The sequence below is a fragment of the Myxocyprinus asiaticus genome, chromosome 34 (assembly GCF_019703515.2).
Source record: "Myxocyprinus asiaticus isolate MX2 ecotype Aquarium Trade chromosome 34, UBuf_Myxa_2, whole genome shotgun sequence".
In the NCBI taxonomy this organism is placed as follows: domain Eukaryota; kingdom Metazoa; phylum Chordata; class Actinopteri; order Cypriniformes; family Catostomidae; genus Myxocyprinus; species Myxocyprinus asiaticus.
In genome coordinates, this window is record NC_059377.1 from 17,715,257 (window position 1) to 17,732,259 (window position 17,003).

The 17,003-nt window shown below is 36.5% G+C and overlaps 1 protein-coding gene across 3 annotated transcripts in view; it reads left to right on the forward strand.

Moving 5' to 3' along the window:
* LOC127424820 (protein FAM91A1-like) overlaps positions 1-17,003 on the forward strand; it is a 32,508-nt gene that overhangs the window by 1,240 nt on the left and 14,265 nt on the right. The window contains exons 2-11 of one of the 3 annotated variants that reach the window (XM_051670266.1): positions 394-478; positions 694-845; positions 5,334-5,391; positions 10,303-10,370; positions 10,584-10,697; positions 11,436-11,526; positions 14,357-14,419; positions 14,696-14,802; positions 14,904-14,942; positions 16,710-16,822. In XM_051670266.1, the coding sequence (XP_051526226.1) occupies positions 394-478; positions 694-845; positions 5,334-5,391; positions 10,303-10,370; positions 10,584-10,697; positions 11,436-11,526; positions 14,357-14,419; positions 14,696-14,802; positions 14,904-14,942; positions 16,710-16,822 (890 nt within the window). Of the gene's footprint in view, positions 1-393; positions 479-693; positions 846-5,333; positions 5,392-10,302; positions 10,371-10,583; positions 10,698-11,435; positions 11,527-13,322; positions 13,843-14,356; positions 14,420-14,695; positions 14,803-14,903; positions 14,943-16,709; positions 16,823-17,003 lie in introns of those variants that run through there. The other 2 variants (XM_051670268.1, XM_051670267.1) reach the window with 2 other exon arrangements.

The window sequence follows — 17,003 nt, forward strand, 5'->3', positions numbered from 1 at the left end:
TGGCATAAAATATTTGTTGATGTTGATTTCATGTTTAGGGTTTGAGGTAATAAATTGTCAATCTTGAAAATGTGCATTAATGAATTGATTAAATTAAAGTCAACGGATGAGACACATTCTGTTTTAAATGGTTAGAAATAAATATGCCCTCATAAAGATAAAAATGCCCTTAAAAAAATCAAATCCAGGGGCAAATATTACCCTTCAATAGAAAAAATATTTCAACAACAGACCTTCAGATTCACTCCTTTCTTATAAGTAGTGCCATGAAATATAAAAATCATGTGTTTACTGTTCATGCATACTCTAACTTAAACCCTTTGTGAGTAAATTTTAATGCACCTCATATCTATATCTATAATGCCATTTTTGTATTGTGTTATTCATTGATAGAGTCTTGGAAACTCGCAGCGCGAGTATGACAAGCAAGTTCTTCTCTACAGTATCCGAAACCAGCTACGCTTCCGCAATAACCTAGGTAAGCTTTATATGAACTGAGAAGTCTTTTGCTTTCCTCTTCCACAACTGCCATCTTTCATTCTGACAATGTGCCAAGCCGTTTGTTTTTGCCAATCAATCTTTGGCCTGGTCTCTCTACGCATATAATAGCTCTTGTTATTAGGTGTAATTACAGTGAAATAATCATCGCAGTTTCTCTGATTTATAACACCAGTAAACCCTTGTCTCTAACAGTCAGGCATGTGAAGAAAGATGAACGCAAGTATTACGAAGAGCTGTTGAAGTACAGCCGAGAGCATCTGATGCTGTACCCCTACCACCTGTCTGACATCATGGTCAAGGGTCTGCGGGTCACCCCTTTCTCCTACTACATCAGCATTATGGAGGTTTGGTCACTATTTTTATAAATACACAACATATTTTAGACATGGACTAGCTGCCAAGCATTTTACTGGTCTAAACTGAAAGCCATCAAGTGTTTTCCCCTTCTAATGATAGAGCGATAGAGAAGCATTTAATGTACCTATTATTGTTGCTCTGTTGCTAATGCACATTATTGTAGAAGTTCTGCATTCTGACAATGCTCCAGGCAGGTGCACTGGGTTCCAGTGAGGCATTTACAATGGAAGTGAATGGGGCCGATCCGTAATGTTAAAATACTTACTGTTTCAAAAATTTAGCCACAAGACATAAATAATATGGATATTAACATGATTTTAGTGTGATAAAATCACTTACTAACCTTTTCTGTGTAAATTTATATCCAATTTTAGAAGTTTGTGACGTAACGCCGTAAACTCTGTAATATAACTTTACAGCTCAAATAAAACAAGTTTTAACAGAAGAATTAATGCAAGTGCTTTTATAAAATCATAAGCTTTACATTTCTGCCTTTCAAAACCTCCAAAAATTGGCCCCATTCTCTTCCATTGTAAGTTCCTCACTATAAACTCGATTTTGCATTTTTTTTTGAAGGAGGGAAGTACCAAAATTAATTTTTGTGGTAATCAACATTATGCCCAAATGCTGTCGATTTAGCTTAAGTTTTATTGAATCCAGAATATTCCTTTAACCCTTATGTTGTGTTCCAGTCATTCTGACCCGGACGACTTTTTTAAAATAATTTTCTTTTTACTTAATCCAATTGGAATAAAATTCCTTGACTTTGTTCACTTATGGTATCTAAAAAAAGAAAGAAAATTTTGGACCATTTTCTTTACATTTTATTGCATTTATTTCACTTTATTACACCTTTTGTGTTCCCGTTCAGAAATGATCGGCCATTGAAAATGAATGGATTAGACTACAAAATACAGAAATATTAAGTGTTCAGGGGCTCCCAATCCTTTAGATGAGCACATATGTGGATGTGTATTTGCACACACAAAGTCCTCGGACATGTGCGCACGCACACACAAACACACAACGTGTGTTGAGTGCCCTTTTGTGCATTGTCTTTCCACGTACACTCTTTGAGGAATATTTCTACATCTTATCATATTATGTTGTTTGGGCTCATTTGAATCGGGAAAGTCAGCTGTAAGTTACTATATGTCATTGTCTATGTTATACAGTTGTGCTCAAAAGTTTGCATACTCTTGGAGAATTGGTAATATATGTATCATTTTTAAAGAAAACATGAGTGAGCAGGCAAAACACATTTATTTCTTATGGGATTCATATTCAACTGTAGGTTATAACAGAATGGCACAATCATAAAACAAAACATGGCAACAAAGAAAAAAAATGAAATGACCCCTGTTCAAAAGTCTGCATACCCTTAGTTCTTAATACTGTGCATTGCCCCCTTTAGCATCAATGACAGCATGCAGTCTTTTGTAATAGTTGTCTATGAGGCCCCAAATTCTTTCAGGTGGTATAGCTGCCCATTCGTCTTGGCAAAATGCCTCCAGGTCATGCAAAGTCTTTGGTCGTCTTGCATGAACCGCACGTTTGAGATCTCCCCAGAGTGGCTCGATGATATTAAGGTTAGGAGACTGTGATGGCCACTCCAGAACCTTCACCTTTTTCTGCTGTAACTACTGGAGGTTCAACTTGGCCTTGTGCTTAGGGTCATTGTCGTGCTGGAAAGTCCAAGAGCGTCCCATGTGCAGCTTTCATGCAGAAGAATGCAAATTGTCTGCCAGTATTTTCTGATAACATGCTGCATTTATCTTGCCATCAATTTTCACAAGATTCCCTGTGCCTTTAGAGCTCACACACCCCCAAAACATCAGTGAGCCACCACCATGCTTCACAGTGGGGATGGTATTCTTTACACTATAGGCCTTGTTGACTCCTCTCCAAACATAGCGCTTGTGGTTGTGACCATAAAGCTCTATTTTGGTCTCGTCACTCCAAATTACAGTATGCCAGAAGCTGCGAGGCGTGTCAAGGTGTTGTCATTTGTGGCATTGGCACAGTAAAGGCCTCTTTCTGGCAACTCTACCATGCAGCTCATTTTTGTTCAAGTATCGTCGTATTATGCTTCTTGAAACAACCACACCATCTTTTTCCAGAGCAGCCTGTATTTCTCCTGAGGTTACCTGTGGGTTTTTCTTTGTATCCTGAACAATTCTTCTGGCAGTTGTGACTGAAATCTTTCTTGGTCTACCTGACCTTGGCTTGGTATCAAGAGATCCCCGAATTTTCCACTTCTTAATAAGTGATTAAACAGTACTGACTGGCATTTTCAATGCTTTGGATCTCTTTTTATATCCTTTTCCATCTTTATAAAGTTCCATTACCTTGTTACGCAGGTCTTTTGACAGTTCTTTTCTGCTCCCCATGGCTCAGTATCTAGCATGCTCAGTGCATCCACGTGAGAGCTAACAAACTCATTGATTACACATACACAGACACTAACTGCAATTTAAAAAGCCACAGGTGAGGGAAATTAACCTTTAACTGTCATTTAAACCTGTTTTTGTCACCTTGTGTGTCTGTAACAACGCCAAACATTCAAGGGTATGTAAACTTTTGATCAGGGCCATTTGGGTGATTTCTGTTACCATTATTATTTAAAAAGGAGCCAAACAACTATGTGATAATAAATGGCTTCATATGATCACTATCCTTAAATAAAAGACATGATCAGTGCATGATCAGTCATATTTTCAAAATCAATACCAAAATTTCACAATTTCTGCCAGAATATGCAAACTTTTGAGCACAACTATATGTATGTTTCAGGAAGTAATAAGGAAAAATGAGACAAAAAGACACTCCTATTTATTATATTAATGTGTGTCAGTGGGAATTTCATACAGTAGTACTCGTAGTTTGGCCTCAGAGTGAAACAAATTTGCTCATTGCATTTTACTAATTGAGACCTTTCCAACGATATAAATAACACAGGGCTATCTAGGCCAGTCGCAATTATTAAATAACCGTCTGATTGTGGTTATTTGATCTAACTGCGGTTATTTGAGACAACCGCGATTATTGGGCTTTCAAATTCCAATCACATTTTAATGCCCAAATAAGGAATTTGAAGCGAATATACTGTATAAATGCCATGAACAGCACGTTTTTCATTCAGTTGAACGAGTCCAAGCATCACTGCCACAGCCGCACCGTGGAGGTCATTCAGCTCCTGTCCTGAAGAGCGTGTGAAGTGCTCTGATGCGCATGCTGTCAACAGAGGCCAATCTCCCACGAAAATATAAACTAACAAGTATAAACTTTGATAGTGAAAGCAAAGCGTTCCGGTTTCGCTATAAACGATCATGTAATGGCAAATGTTCCTGGTTCATACACGCTGTTAATGACACACAGTGTCAAAGAGGAGGAGACGCACGCTTACTCCATTTCTGTGGAGTGATAAAATGATGAAACTGAATCTCAAAGGTTTTTGCCTCATGACAAATAAGGGCTTGTAGGTTTAATCAGAGCATTAAAATAATGTATGAAAGTGGAGAAATTAGGAAAGAAATGTTTTACTGTTGTATAGTATAATAAAAATATAATAGTAATAATTATTTTATTTTTATTTAATAAATCATAAAATACATGAGTTCAAAAAAACATGTGTAAATGTAAAATTGATCAAAACTAAAGTTGAACAAAAAGAGAGACATATTTTAAGTATTTAGAAATATTTTTATATTTAAAACATTATTTTTCATGTCATTCATAAGTTTTTAAAGCCTGAAAAGGAAATCATAGTTCATTCCTATTTTATTTTTTGATTTATATATTTGAAGTTAAATATGTAAAAATAACTTCTTAAGGTGTATGAAAAAAATATATATATATAAAAGAAAAAAAGCACACCTTAAAAATATGACAATTTATATGACAATTAATCGTTAAAGCCCTTAACGAGACAATTAATCGCCACAGCCCCAAAACAGACAATTTATCGTCAGAATCACAATTATTTGTTTTACAATTAATCGTCAGCCAAATTTCATAATCATGACAGCACATTAAAAAGCATTATTTAAGAACTGGTAAGATAAGCTATATGCATTGTAAAGTACGGATTTTGTTAGTATCAAGCAAGTAGTTAATAAAATTATTATTATTTGACATTTTTTCTGCAGGGAGTGCCCCTCACTAGCCCGTTATAAGCTCAGTTCAGTGAATCTTCTATCAATACATTTTTTTACTTTTTTTAAATATATATATAAAAAAAAGAAGTACAAAACCTGTAATAATTACTAAACATTTGACAAAAAGATTTAATGTAATATCTTAGTATAATATATGCAATGTGAGAGATTTATTAACAGTCTTATTGTAGTTATTCAAATGCATTTACAAACATTCTATTGATGTTTCTTTATATTATAATTAATTTCATTTGAAGTGCTTGATGATACCATACTGCCACGATAAAATATTTAACCCTCTCTTTCCACTTCATTCAGGACATCATGAACTGCGAGAAGAGTTATGATTCCCTGCCCAACTTTACTGCTGCTGACTGTAAGTTCTCTTGCTGCTTGTGCAGAGAATCATTATTTGCCACTGTTGATGACCGCTCATGCACAATAACAAGGCTACAAGCCACATGAGACAGCTTAACAGCACTCATTCAGAACGCAGTGGCACAGAATTGCTCTGCCTTATCGTGATAGTACATGTTGTAATGAAAGCATTTTGCTATTGTGTGAGTAAAAATTTGGTAAGCTACTTTATCACCAGAGTGGACTTTTAAGAGTAATCTCAAATTTAATTATGCTGTCTTGTGCAGCTACGGTTTCATTAAATAGAATAGTGCTGTTTTTAATTTAATCTGATCAAGATACAGGGTGGTAAAACTAAAAAAATTAATCCATCAATTGATCCAGCCATAAATCTGTGTAATTTTTAACATTTTTTTCAATTCACAAACAAGACCCTTCCAATTATGACTGCACAATTAAGTGAAGAAATAAGTGAGATTACAATTAAAGTTGCCACAATTAACTGATCATTAACATTTAACATTCACATTTCACATTTAACAGATCAATTAACATTTTAGGTTTACTCCTGTAACGTAAATTGATTTATATATATATATATACAGTGGTGTGAAAAAGTGTTTGCCCCCTTCCTGATTTCTTATTTTTTTGCATGTTTGTCACACTTAAATGTTTCAGATCATCAAACAAGTTTAAATATTAGTCAAAGATAACACAAGTAAACACAAAATGCAGTTTTTAAATGAAGGTTGTTATTATTAAGGGAAAACAAAATCCAAACCTACATGGCCCTGTGTGAAAAAGTGTTTGCCCCACCTGTTAAAACATAACTTAACTGTGGTTTATCACACCTGAGTTCAATTTCTCTAGCCACACCCAGGCCTGATTACTGCCACACATGTTCTCAATCAAGAAATCACTTAAATAGGACCTGCCTGACAAAGTGAAGTAGACCAAAAGATCTTCAAAAGCTAGACATCATGCCGAGATCCAAAGAAATTCAGGAACAAATGAGAAAGAAAGTAATTGAGATCTATCTGTCTGGAAAAGATTTTAAAGCCATTTCTAAAGCTTTGGGACTCCAGAGAACCACAGTGAGAGCCATTATCCACAAATGGCAAAAACATGGAACAGTGGTGAACCTTCCCAGGAGTGGCCGGCTGACCAAAATTACCCCAAGAGTGCAGTGACGACTCATCCAAGAGGTCACAAAAGACCCCACAACAACATCCAAAGAACTGCAGGCCTCACTTGCCTCAGTTAAGGTCAGTGTTCATGACTCCACCATAAGAAAGAGACTGGGCAAAAATGGCCTGCATGGCAGAGTTCCAAGACGAAAACCACTGCTGAGCAAAAAGAACATTAAGGCTCATCTCATTTTTGCCAGAAAACATCTTGATGATCCCCAAGACGTTTGGGAAAATACTCTGTGGACTGATGAGACAAAAGTTGAACTTTTTGGAAGGTGTGTGTCCCATTACATCTGGCGTAAAATTAACACCGCATTTCAGAAAAAGAACATCATACCAACAGTAAAATATGGTGGTGGTAGTGTGATGGTCTGGGGCTGTTTTGCTGCTTCAGGACCTGGAAGACTTGCTGTGATAAATGGAACCATGAATTCTGCTGTCTACCAAAAAGTCCGAAGGAGAATGTCCGGCCATCTCTTCGTGACCTCAAGCTGAAGCGAACTTGGGTTCTGCAGCAGGACAATGATCCAAAACACACCAGCAAGTCCACCTCTGAATGGCTGAAGAAAAACAAAATGAAGACTTTGGAGTGGCCTAATCAAAGTCCTGACCTGAATCCTATTGAGATGCTGTGGCATGACCTTAAAAAGGCAGTTCATGCTCGAAAGCCCTCCAATGTGGCAGAATTACAACAATTCTGCAAAGTTGAGTGGGCCAAAATTCCTCCACAGCGCTGTAAAGACTCATTGCAAGTTATCGCAAACGCTTGATTGCAGTTGTTACTGCTAAGGGTGGCCCAACAAGTTATTAGGTTTAGGGGGCAAACACTTTTTCACACAGGGCCATGTAGGTTTGGATTTTGTTTCCCCTTAATAATAACAACCTTCATTTAAAAACTGCATTTTGTGTTTACTTGTGTTATCTTTGACTAGTATTTAAACTTGTTTGATGATCTGAAACATTTAAGTGTGACAAACATGCAAAAAAATAAGAAATCAGGAAGGGGGCAAACACTTTTTCACACCACTGTGTATATATATATATATATATATATATATATATATATATATATATATATATATATATATATACACACACACACACACACACACACACACACACACACACACACTCTCACACATTATTTTTCTTTTTTTGCCGCGATTTTGCATTGTAACCAATCACAGATTTCTGTGTAATTTATTAATAATTTGAAGAACGGTTTTATTTTTCATTCTGCTAAAAGGAACAATGTCTTGATTTACCAATGTATAAGACAGCAATAAATTAATTTAGGAGCATAGCTCTCAGTTGTTTTAGATGTGTACCCTACATAAAGAATATGACATTCATTTGCCCCACACAAAAGAAGTATTTTAATGTTAATTCTATTAAGCCGAAATTAATTGCAATAACAATATCAAGGGGAATAATTGACAATTATTATGTTTCTCATAATCATGCAGGCATTACTTCCATTTTCACTGAAAAAGCACAGTATGTCTCAAATATCCACAATTATTTATAGCATTGAAAACAATAGTGTCTGAGTTTTCAGGGTAAAATACTGTCAAAATAGTCAGACATTAACATAAAATGAATTTGTGTTTAGACTTTGGACTGTAGTAATTCCTACAGCATGGTTATGTATGGATTTTGCATTACTCTAAGTTTTGCAGTTACCATGAAGGAGGACATCTTAAACAAGTGCACTAGACTAAAGACAAAAAGGTCCACCATTACATATTATCTGGTGTTCTTTGTGGAAAAAGTTATGGCATAGAATTTTTAAGTATGTACATTTTATGAAGCCTTTCTGGTTGCCCACACGTCTTTATAATTCTTCAAAATAAGAATATGTGCTGGCGTAATGACATCCTATTGGAATTGATGTCAACATTCTTACATGGATTGCAGGCTCACATTAAGGTGAATTGTGTAGAAGACTGCATTACAATGTAACTACTCATACATACATACATTTGTACTTCAAAACATATGAGTAAATCAATTAGAGAGCTCACTGATTGTAGAAATTTTCTCCATAAAAGCTCAACATTAAGCTAAGATATGAAATAAATACGGGCAAATAACAAATGCAGCAACGTGTAGAGAAATTCATCCATTGTTGCTGTCTACATGTGCTAATTGTTCTCAGATTTAGCTCCTGTGGGTCTTCCTTGCACGTGGGTGGTATTGCCCTATAGCAGGGGTTACTTGCTCTTTAGATTGGGAAGCAGAAGTTAGTCAGCAGGCTATGCCTGGGGTCTCTTTTTCTAATCTCTTTGCTTGAAGTGAAGCCGCTCTCTCTGCCCTTCGCAGCTTACCCAGTTGCCTTTGGCATCATGCCTGGCACGTAGTGGTCAGCCTTAGCCTTGTCTAATGGTCTTAGACCTCTGTGCCTTTGTGCACGGGGAGAGACAGGCTGCTGAAGCCCCAGGAGGAAGGATCTGGGGAACAGAGGAACATGAGCTTCCTTTAGAAATATAGATTTTGAGTGATCTAATCATAAGCGGACAGCGCTAAATAGAGGTGCAAACAGACTTTTTTTTTTTTGTTTAAACCGCATTTGAATGAAAACAATGGGAATGGACACAGAGGCTGACAAATAGCAAATTGTTGATTGATTTCATGTATACTAATGTTTAAAGAAAGGAGTATAGGGCCTGGGTAGCTCAGCAAGTAAAGACGCTGACTACCACACCTGGAGTCACAAGTTCGAATCCAGGGCGTGCTGAGTGACTCCAGTCAGGCTTCCTAAGCAACCAGTTGGCCGGGTTGCTAGGGTGGGTAGAGTCACATTGGGTTAACCTCCTTGTGGTTGCTATAATGTGGTTCTCGCTCTCAGTGAGGCACGTGGTGAGTTGTGCATGGATGCCGCAGAGAATAGTGTGAGCCTCCACATGCGCTAGGTCTCCGCGGTAACACGCTCAATAAGCCACGTGATAAGATGCGTGGATTGACGGTCTCAGACGCGGAGGCAACTGAGATTCATCCTCCGCCACCCGGATTGAGGCGAGTTACTATGCCACCATGAGGACCTAGAGCGCATTGGGAATTGGGCATGCCAAATTGGGGAGAAAAGGGGAGAAAATCCAAAAAAAAAATTAAACAAGTGTAAATTGGTGTTTAGTACACTTAAAATAAGAGATTCATCAAAACATGTAATAAATAATCAGAAGGTCTGATTAGATTAATCACTTAGATTACATTACCTAAAAAGTGTAAGATTAAAGATTGCATTACTGATTACAATTTTAGTTGTGTAATTTGTAATCAGTACCAGATTACATTTTAAGAAGTCATTTCCCAACATTGTTCTGAAACAATGGTTTTAATGTACCCTCAAAGGTGGTTACAGCCCTGCATATGCATGAATAAGTCTTCATAGATCTTCTCCAGTTTGCCTGACATCAACATGTAATGACACAGATAATGTGAATCATGCATATCTGAATTAACAGTTTTTCTTGGAGCTAAAATAACAACAGTAATCAGCAAAATAAAATAACAATGAGCATTCCCCTGTGTCACAAAATTAGAGAGAACCTCACCTGGAAATCTGATTGAAGGAGACACATTTGAGAATCTGTCTCGCCTGACCATTTGTAATTGGATCACATGTTATTACCAGGTGTAAAGAGAGCTATAATAGTATACAGTATGTGGTATTTACAATAAATAATTTGGTAGTTAAGGGTCCATTAGCTTGTTTATTGATCTAATTGTTGATCTTTCAGGTCTGAGGCTACTCGGGATTGGCAGAAACCAGTATATTGACCTGATGAACCAGTGCAGGTCTTCCAAAGTAAGTAATTCACGGTTTTATGCTGCAGATCAAACTCTTGCAGGTAACTTCCCTAGAAGCTCTCTTGAGATTTCAACATAATGTTTATTTCAAATCTGGATAGTTTATGGGTCTCTTTGAAGATCTAAGATGTAGTAGTCCATAGAGAGCAGTTCTTTGTACACCCCATGGCAACCTCACACTGTTGCCTAAGAAGCATCTGTCTGTGGCTAGAAATTCTTCCGGAGGAAATCAGCCCGGGATCTTCTGCCATCAAAACCTGTGGAGATCACAGTGGAGCCGTGGTGGGTGGTGCAGACTGGATACATCACCGAGGATGACATCAGGGTGAGGCAGATCAACGTGGCAGGTTTAAAATTTAAAATCGAATTAATCCTGGAATTAAACAATGTTAGATAATTAAAAAAAATTCAAACAAAGAACGTTATGATGTAAAATGGAGAAGAAGCACTATTTCTAGGTCACTAAATAAGCAAATTTGTGACAATGTTTCCTAGCGTTTTAACTTTGTACACAAGATCAGATATTCTCTCTGGAAAATTCTCAAATCATGCTGGGATAACATGGACCTTGAGGTTTTATACAAATGTGTAGAGTACATGTTAGCTCGAATGCATGCTGTCATTAAAACAAAAGGGGGCCAGAAAAAATATGAAGAAATTAATATTGATTTTTCTATGCAACTTTTCACTTAAATTGTAATGCTCATTATATAATTTATAATGATTACAAATAGTACTAAACATAAAGAACTAGAACTATAAAACTACAAGCTTTGTCACTAGTGGTCTCAGACCACTTTGACCCCACTGTATATTAGGCTTCTGAGAATGAAAAATTACAAAAATACTTCAAATGGAATGACAGAATAGAACTTAATTATTCATTCAGTTCAACTAGATGTATGAAGTTAAATCAATCAGTGCTCTTGTTTTTGGCCAAATTTTTCCTCTTGCATGAATCATGCAGACAAAAGCTCTCATAGTTGTTCAACTGAAAGTTTACATCTGGATCAAAATACATGTGGCCTTGAGTTTTGGTGCCTTTTTGCTGGGTTGATTACAGATCTGCTCTGTGGCAGAGAAGACGGCCATTGATAAGATGATAGATTCTGGACCCCAGCTGGCTGGATCAATGGAGTACAATGTGGTTCTGAGTGAGTGTTGTAGAGGCTGTTTCAATCAGTTAGAAGCCCACTTAAATAAAAATCAATGTAAAATAATTAGGCTTGAGACAGGGCATGGTTTATACATGAACAGACATTATGTACTTTATAAATGGTTATGTTTTAAGAAGTATGTTTAAAGCAAGATGCACTGTTCCTACAGTCATGGAAAACCTGAAAATATCAGGGTATTTAACCTCTTCAACTCTGGCGTTATGTTGTGAAAAAGTAAACTCTTAAAATTTTTAAGTCTCCGAATACATAAGTCAGGCATGTGGGGTATCGTTTGAAAGCTTAGAATCTCAGCTTTTCAGAGATAACCATCTCTTCTGCATTTTTGTTACATAAAATAACAAAATAAGGCCTGAAAACATTTGCATTGCAAATCAGCGCCCGTTATAGGTAATGGGGTTGAAATATTAATATGAATATAAAAGTCTTTCAAATAGCATGTAAATAGACAAATCATATATCAAATGAAAGCTCTCATTCTCAGGAATGTGGCTGTACAGTTTCTTTTGTTGCTTTAATACCACAGTTTGAAAGATTAAAAATCATATTCAAAATATGATTTCTGTAAGACATCAAATACCAACTTCTCTTTTTTGCACCGATCAGTAAAATAGCAAAAAATGTTAAAACTGCTTTTACTTTAGGCAGTTGTCTAACAATCTAACAAATTAGCCATTTTTTACTCGTTTGTGTGAATAATCCAATGTTATATCTTAGCTGTCCAGAGCGAAATATGCGGTCCAGCAGGAAAAGCGTGCTAAACAAATCATCAGAAATATGTGTTAAGAACTATTTATGATAAAATGTTTTACATCAAAGGGGAGGATCTCTGCTTTCTAATGACACCTATATTGAGCTTCTAGTCCACTCAGAGGCAGAGATATTCGATGAAATAATGGGGGTTGTGCGTGAACTGAAAATTAGACTGAATGTCTATGGATGAGCACATCTGTGAGGGCTAAAATGCAGTTTTGTAATGGAAGGTGATAGAGGAAAAAATTATTTTTCTAGTACTTGCTGCCATCTAGTGGAATAAAACAAGACTATTTGGAAGGAGATGACTTGAACAAAACCAGAATTACATGCTTACAAAGTTAAGACAACAATATATATACACTACCGGTCAAAAGTTTTGAAACACTCATTCTTTATTATAATTTTTTTCACATTTTAGAATAATAGTAAAGTCATCAAAACTATGGAATAACATAAATGGAACTATGGGAATTATGTTGTGACTAAACAAAATCCAAAATTCAATCAAAACTGTGTTATATTTTAGCATCTTCAAAGTAGTCACACTTTGCCTAGAATTTGCAGAAATGTACTCTTGACATTTTCTCAACCAACTTCTTGAGGTATCACCCTGGGATGCTTTTTAAACAGTATTGAAGGAGTTCCCATCTATGTTGGGCACTTATTGGCTGCTTTTCTTTATTATTTGGACAAAGTCATCCATTAAAAAAAAAAAAAAAATTTAAATTACATTTTAGTTTTATAATGAAATACATTTATATGGTAGCACAATTATATTTTTGTCTACAAAACTAATTTCAAACATTTAAGCATACGCCTTCAGATCAAAAGATTTTTAAGATCATGAGAAACATTTCAGTCAAGTGTTTCAAAACTTTTGACCGGTAGTGTGTGTGTGTGTGTGTGTGTGTGTGTGTGTGTGTGTGTATATATATATATATATATATATATATATATATATATATATATATATATATATATATATATATATATGATGAGCCAAAACATTATGACCACCTGCCTAATATGCTGTTGGTCCTACTCGTGCCACCAAAACAGTGCCGACCCGCCGAAACATGGACTCTACAAGACCCCTGAAGGTGTCCTGTGGTATCTGGCACCAAAACATTAGCAGCAGATCCTGTAAGTCTTGTAAGTTGCGAGGTGGAGCCGCCGTGGAACGGGCTTGTTGGTCCAGCACATCCCACTGATGCTCAGCCGGATTGACATCTGGGGAATTTGGAGGCCAGGGCAACACCTTGAACTCTTCAACTCTTCATTTTCCTCAAAACATTCCTGAACAATGTGTGCAGTGTGCATTATTCTGCTGAAAGAGGCCACTGCCATCTGGGAATACCATTACCATGAAGGGATATACCTGGTCTGCAACGATGTTTAGGTAGGTTGCACGTGACAAATTGACGTCCACATGAATGTTCGGACCCAGGGTTTCCCAGCAGAACATTTCCCAGAGCATCACACTCCCTCCAACAGCTTGTCATCTTCCCACAGTGCATCCTGGTGCCATCACTTCCCCAGGTAAATGGTGCACACATACACGGCCGTCCACGTGATGTAAAAGAAAACAGGACTCATCGAACAAGGGAGAAAATGAGACAAATTTTTGGCAGTTAGGCCACAGTGTGTATAAATGGTGAGCTTTTAAATTTAAGTGTGAAAAATTGCAGACAGCAGCCCAAACATTCCCCAGAGTTGAAGATGTTAAAAATGGGGTTTCTAGGCCTGTACAAATCATGGAAATAATTAAAATCTTAAAGTCATGGAAATTTCTATAGTGAATTTGATTATTTATTTGTTATTAGTTATGCAAAGCTCTAAAATATTTAATTAGCTGGAAATGTTCTATTTCTCTATTTTCCTCTAAACTAATCCAGGCGTAAAAAATAACTGCAAAAATCATCAAAATTCATTGGTTAGAAAGGTGTGAAAACTCTGAAGATAGTGATTACTTTGCTGAGATTTGTCATCCTGTTTTCAAGGCTTACGTATTTAATATAACAAATTCTAATCCATTTAATCCACTTTTTTTCAGGTTTGTACAATCGGGGCTATATATATCTTGATGTGCCCATATCAGATGACAGCTGTATATCAGGTATGCGCTGCAGTTCATCAAATAAAACTGCAGGTTTTATGCTTTATTTGTAGTTGATACCAGACCCAAAGGCTCTTTATATGATGCTACCCTTTTAAAAGGATTTAGCAGGTCCATCCCAAATCTCTTTTAGCCACAGATTGTATGTAATAGCGGATGGGAGCATCCTTGATCAGAAATGGATAATGGGATAATCACAAATCCATTTGGAGGAATGGCAGAGAAAACATTTAGGGTGGACGACTCACCCCCTCGCCTATTGCTTTTTATTTTCAGTGCCGCCACTCGAGGGGTTTGTCATGAACAGAGTCCAGGGAGATTATTTCGAAACGCTTCTCTACAAAATCTTCGTTTCCATTGATGAGCAGACTAATGTGTCTGAGGTACATACTCAGCATTATGATTTTCTCTTTGCAGTGCACTACTTCTGCTCTTTGGCTGCCTCTTAGATGGTTTTACACCACTTTTCTATTTGTCATTTCAGCTGGCTAATGTACTGGAAATTGACTTGGGCCTGGTGAAGGTATGTGTCATGCAGGGATGAAAATTTAAGGTCATTTTCATAGAATGCTTAATATAAAATTATGCCTGTATGGCTTACTGGGAGGGAGTTGAATCCAGTATGCACCGACGCTAGCTGCAAAAGAACTGAGAGGCAATTTTCTAAATCCTTTGGATGGCTTGTGAATTGAGTCCTTCTTTGAATGTATAATGCAGACCACAGAGAATAAGGACTTAGCCATTGTATTCACACATTTCCTTTGTAGCTCTTTGGCCCCATTTCACTCTTTGGCAGAGTGAAAAACAAGCTTATTCATGAAATCCATCATGAAAAGCCATTACTCTCTTTATATTAAAAAGCTAAATCTGATGTGACTCAAAGAACACAATCTTTGCTAATGAATTTATTTTTATATGGCATAGTCACTATTCATTTTCTTTATCTCATTGACATTTTACTGATGAATAGAATGAAACTGGTCCTTTCCTACAGTCATCCTATTAGTGAAAATCTATTTATTTTGGACAAATGTTGTTGACATATGGTCTCAACAATGTGTGTGGCCGACATTATTTTTATGCGCAAACACAGCCATAACCAGTGGAGTCTGAGTCCAGTCCACATTAGAAATCTGGGATACAAAATCTAATTTAAACCTGGAAATAAACAGCAATTTTAAGGATAAAAAAAAATAAAAAAATGTCTAGGTCACAGACATGACAATGGATCCTTTTCACAGCGTAAAAGTAGCAAACGTTTTTATATTTTCAGTTTTACAAATATTTAGTGTAAATGTATAATATTGTACTTTGTATTATTGGAATATGTTTTAGAAAATCAGTTACCACAGCTGTGATGAGGCTTCTAACATAGCTGCTAAGGGAGTGACAGAAAATTTGGCCTGTTTCTCTCTTCTTACTGATGTTATCCAGCGCGTTATATCTTTATCTTGTTTTGCAAAGCTGTGAAAGCATAATCATTGATTTTTTTTCTTGTGCTGTTGAGCAAACTGGTAAGCATAAATTAAATTAGCTGTGGTCCCCCATTCACGGCCTTTCAAGTTTAGCCAACTATGACGACTTGACGTGTGAAAAGGGTCCATCAAATAAGATTTTTTAAATCATAAAATCATGTTGGAATATCATTGATCATCAGGTTTTGCACAAACTTGTGGAGTCCATGCCAGCTCGAGTACATGCTGTCATTAAAACAAAAAGGGGGTTTACCAAATACTATGAAATTCTGAAATTCATATTAATTATTCAATTCAGCGTTTTACTTCAGTGCTGATAATACAGTATAATTTGTAATGAAAAAGACTGTATTACATTAGAAATATTCACAATAGAAGGACTTTTTTATACATACGTACATTTAAAGCAGTATTTGTGGTTTGATACTCCCATACATGTGCACAGTTGAGATGCATTCTCATTCACATAGCAATATACAGTATAGTCACAATGAGGGAATATAGGATGATGTTGAATTGTGCCCATGTCACATCTAGCCTGACCTACTTTCTCCATATCATTCACTCCATCTCAAGAGCCAACAGAGTTTTATCTCCATATGTGACAGTTTCCCAATTTTCTTTTCCATTCCACTTTACCCAAAACCATTCTGGCCTGTGCTTATAGCTTCATAAAGAATAACCTCTGGAAAAAAACAGGGAATATGTATTCATGACCTTAACTTTGGTTTGCCCAGCCATAGAATAAGTCAGATGTTACAGATTGTTTGTTCTTGTTGTCAGTTGAATATTAAGTTTTTGCTGTGCTTTTCCAGAATGCAGTTTCCATGTATTGCCGCCTGGGGTTCGCTATTAAAAAGGGTCTGGTGATCAGCCCAGATCAACTGCACCTCTCGTGGAAGAGTGCCCCTTCGGTCAATAGACTCAAGTATGTTGTCTTTTATCTGGAAACAGACCTGACACTGATGAATAGTCTTTCAATTTTCTGGTCTATGTCTGAGAAACAAACAAAACCCTTGCTGTTCTGGAACTCTCAAGCCCGATGAGGCGTTCACACATGACATGGTTTTTATTGCTGTATGTCACTATGTATTTTATTTTTGGTTGTA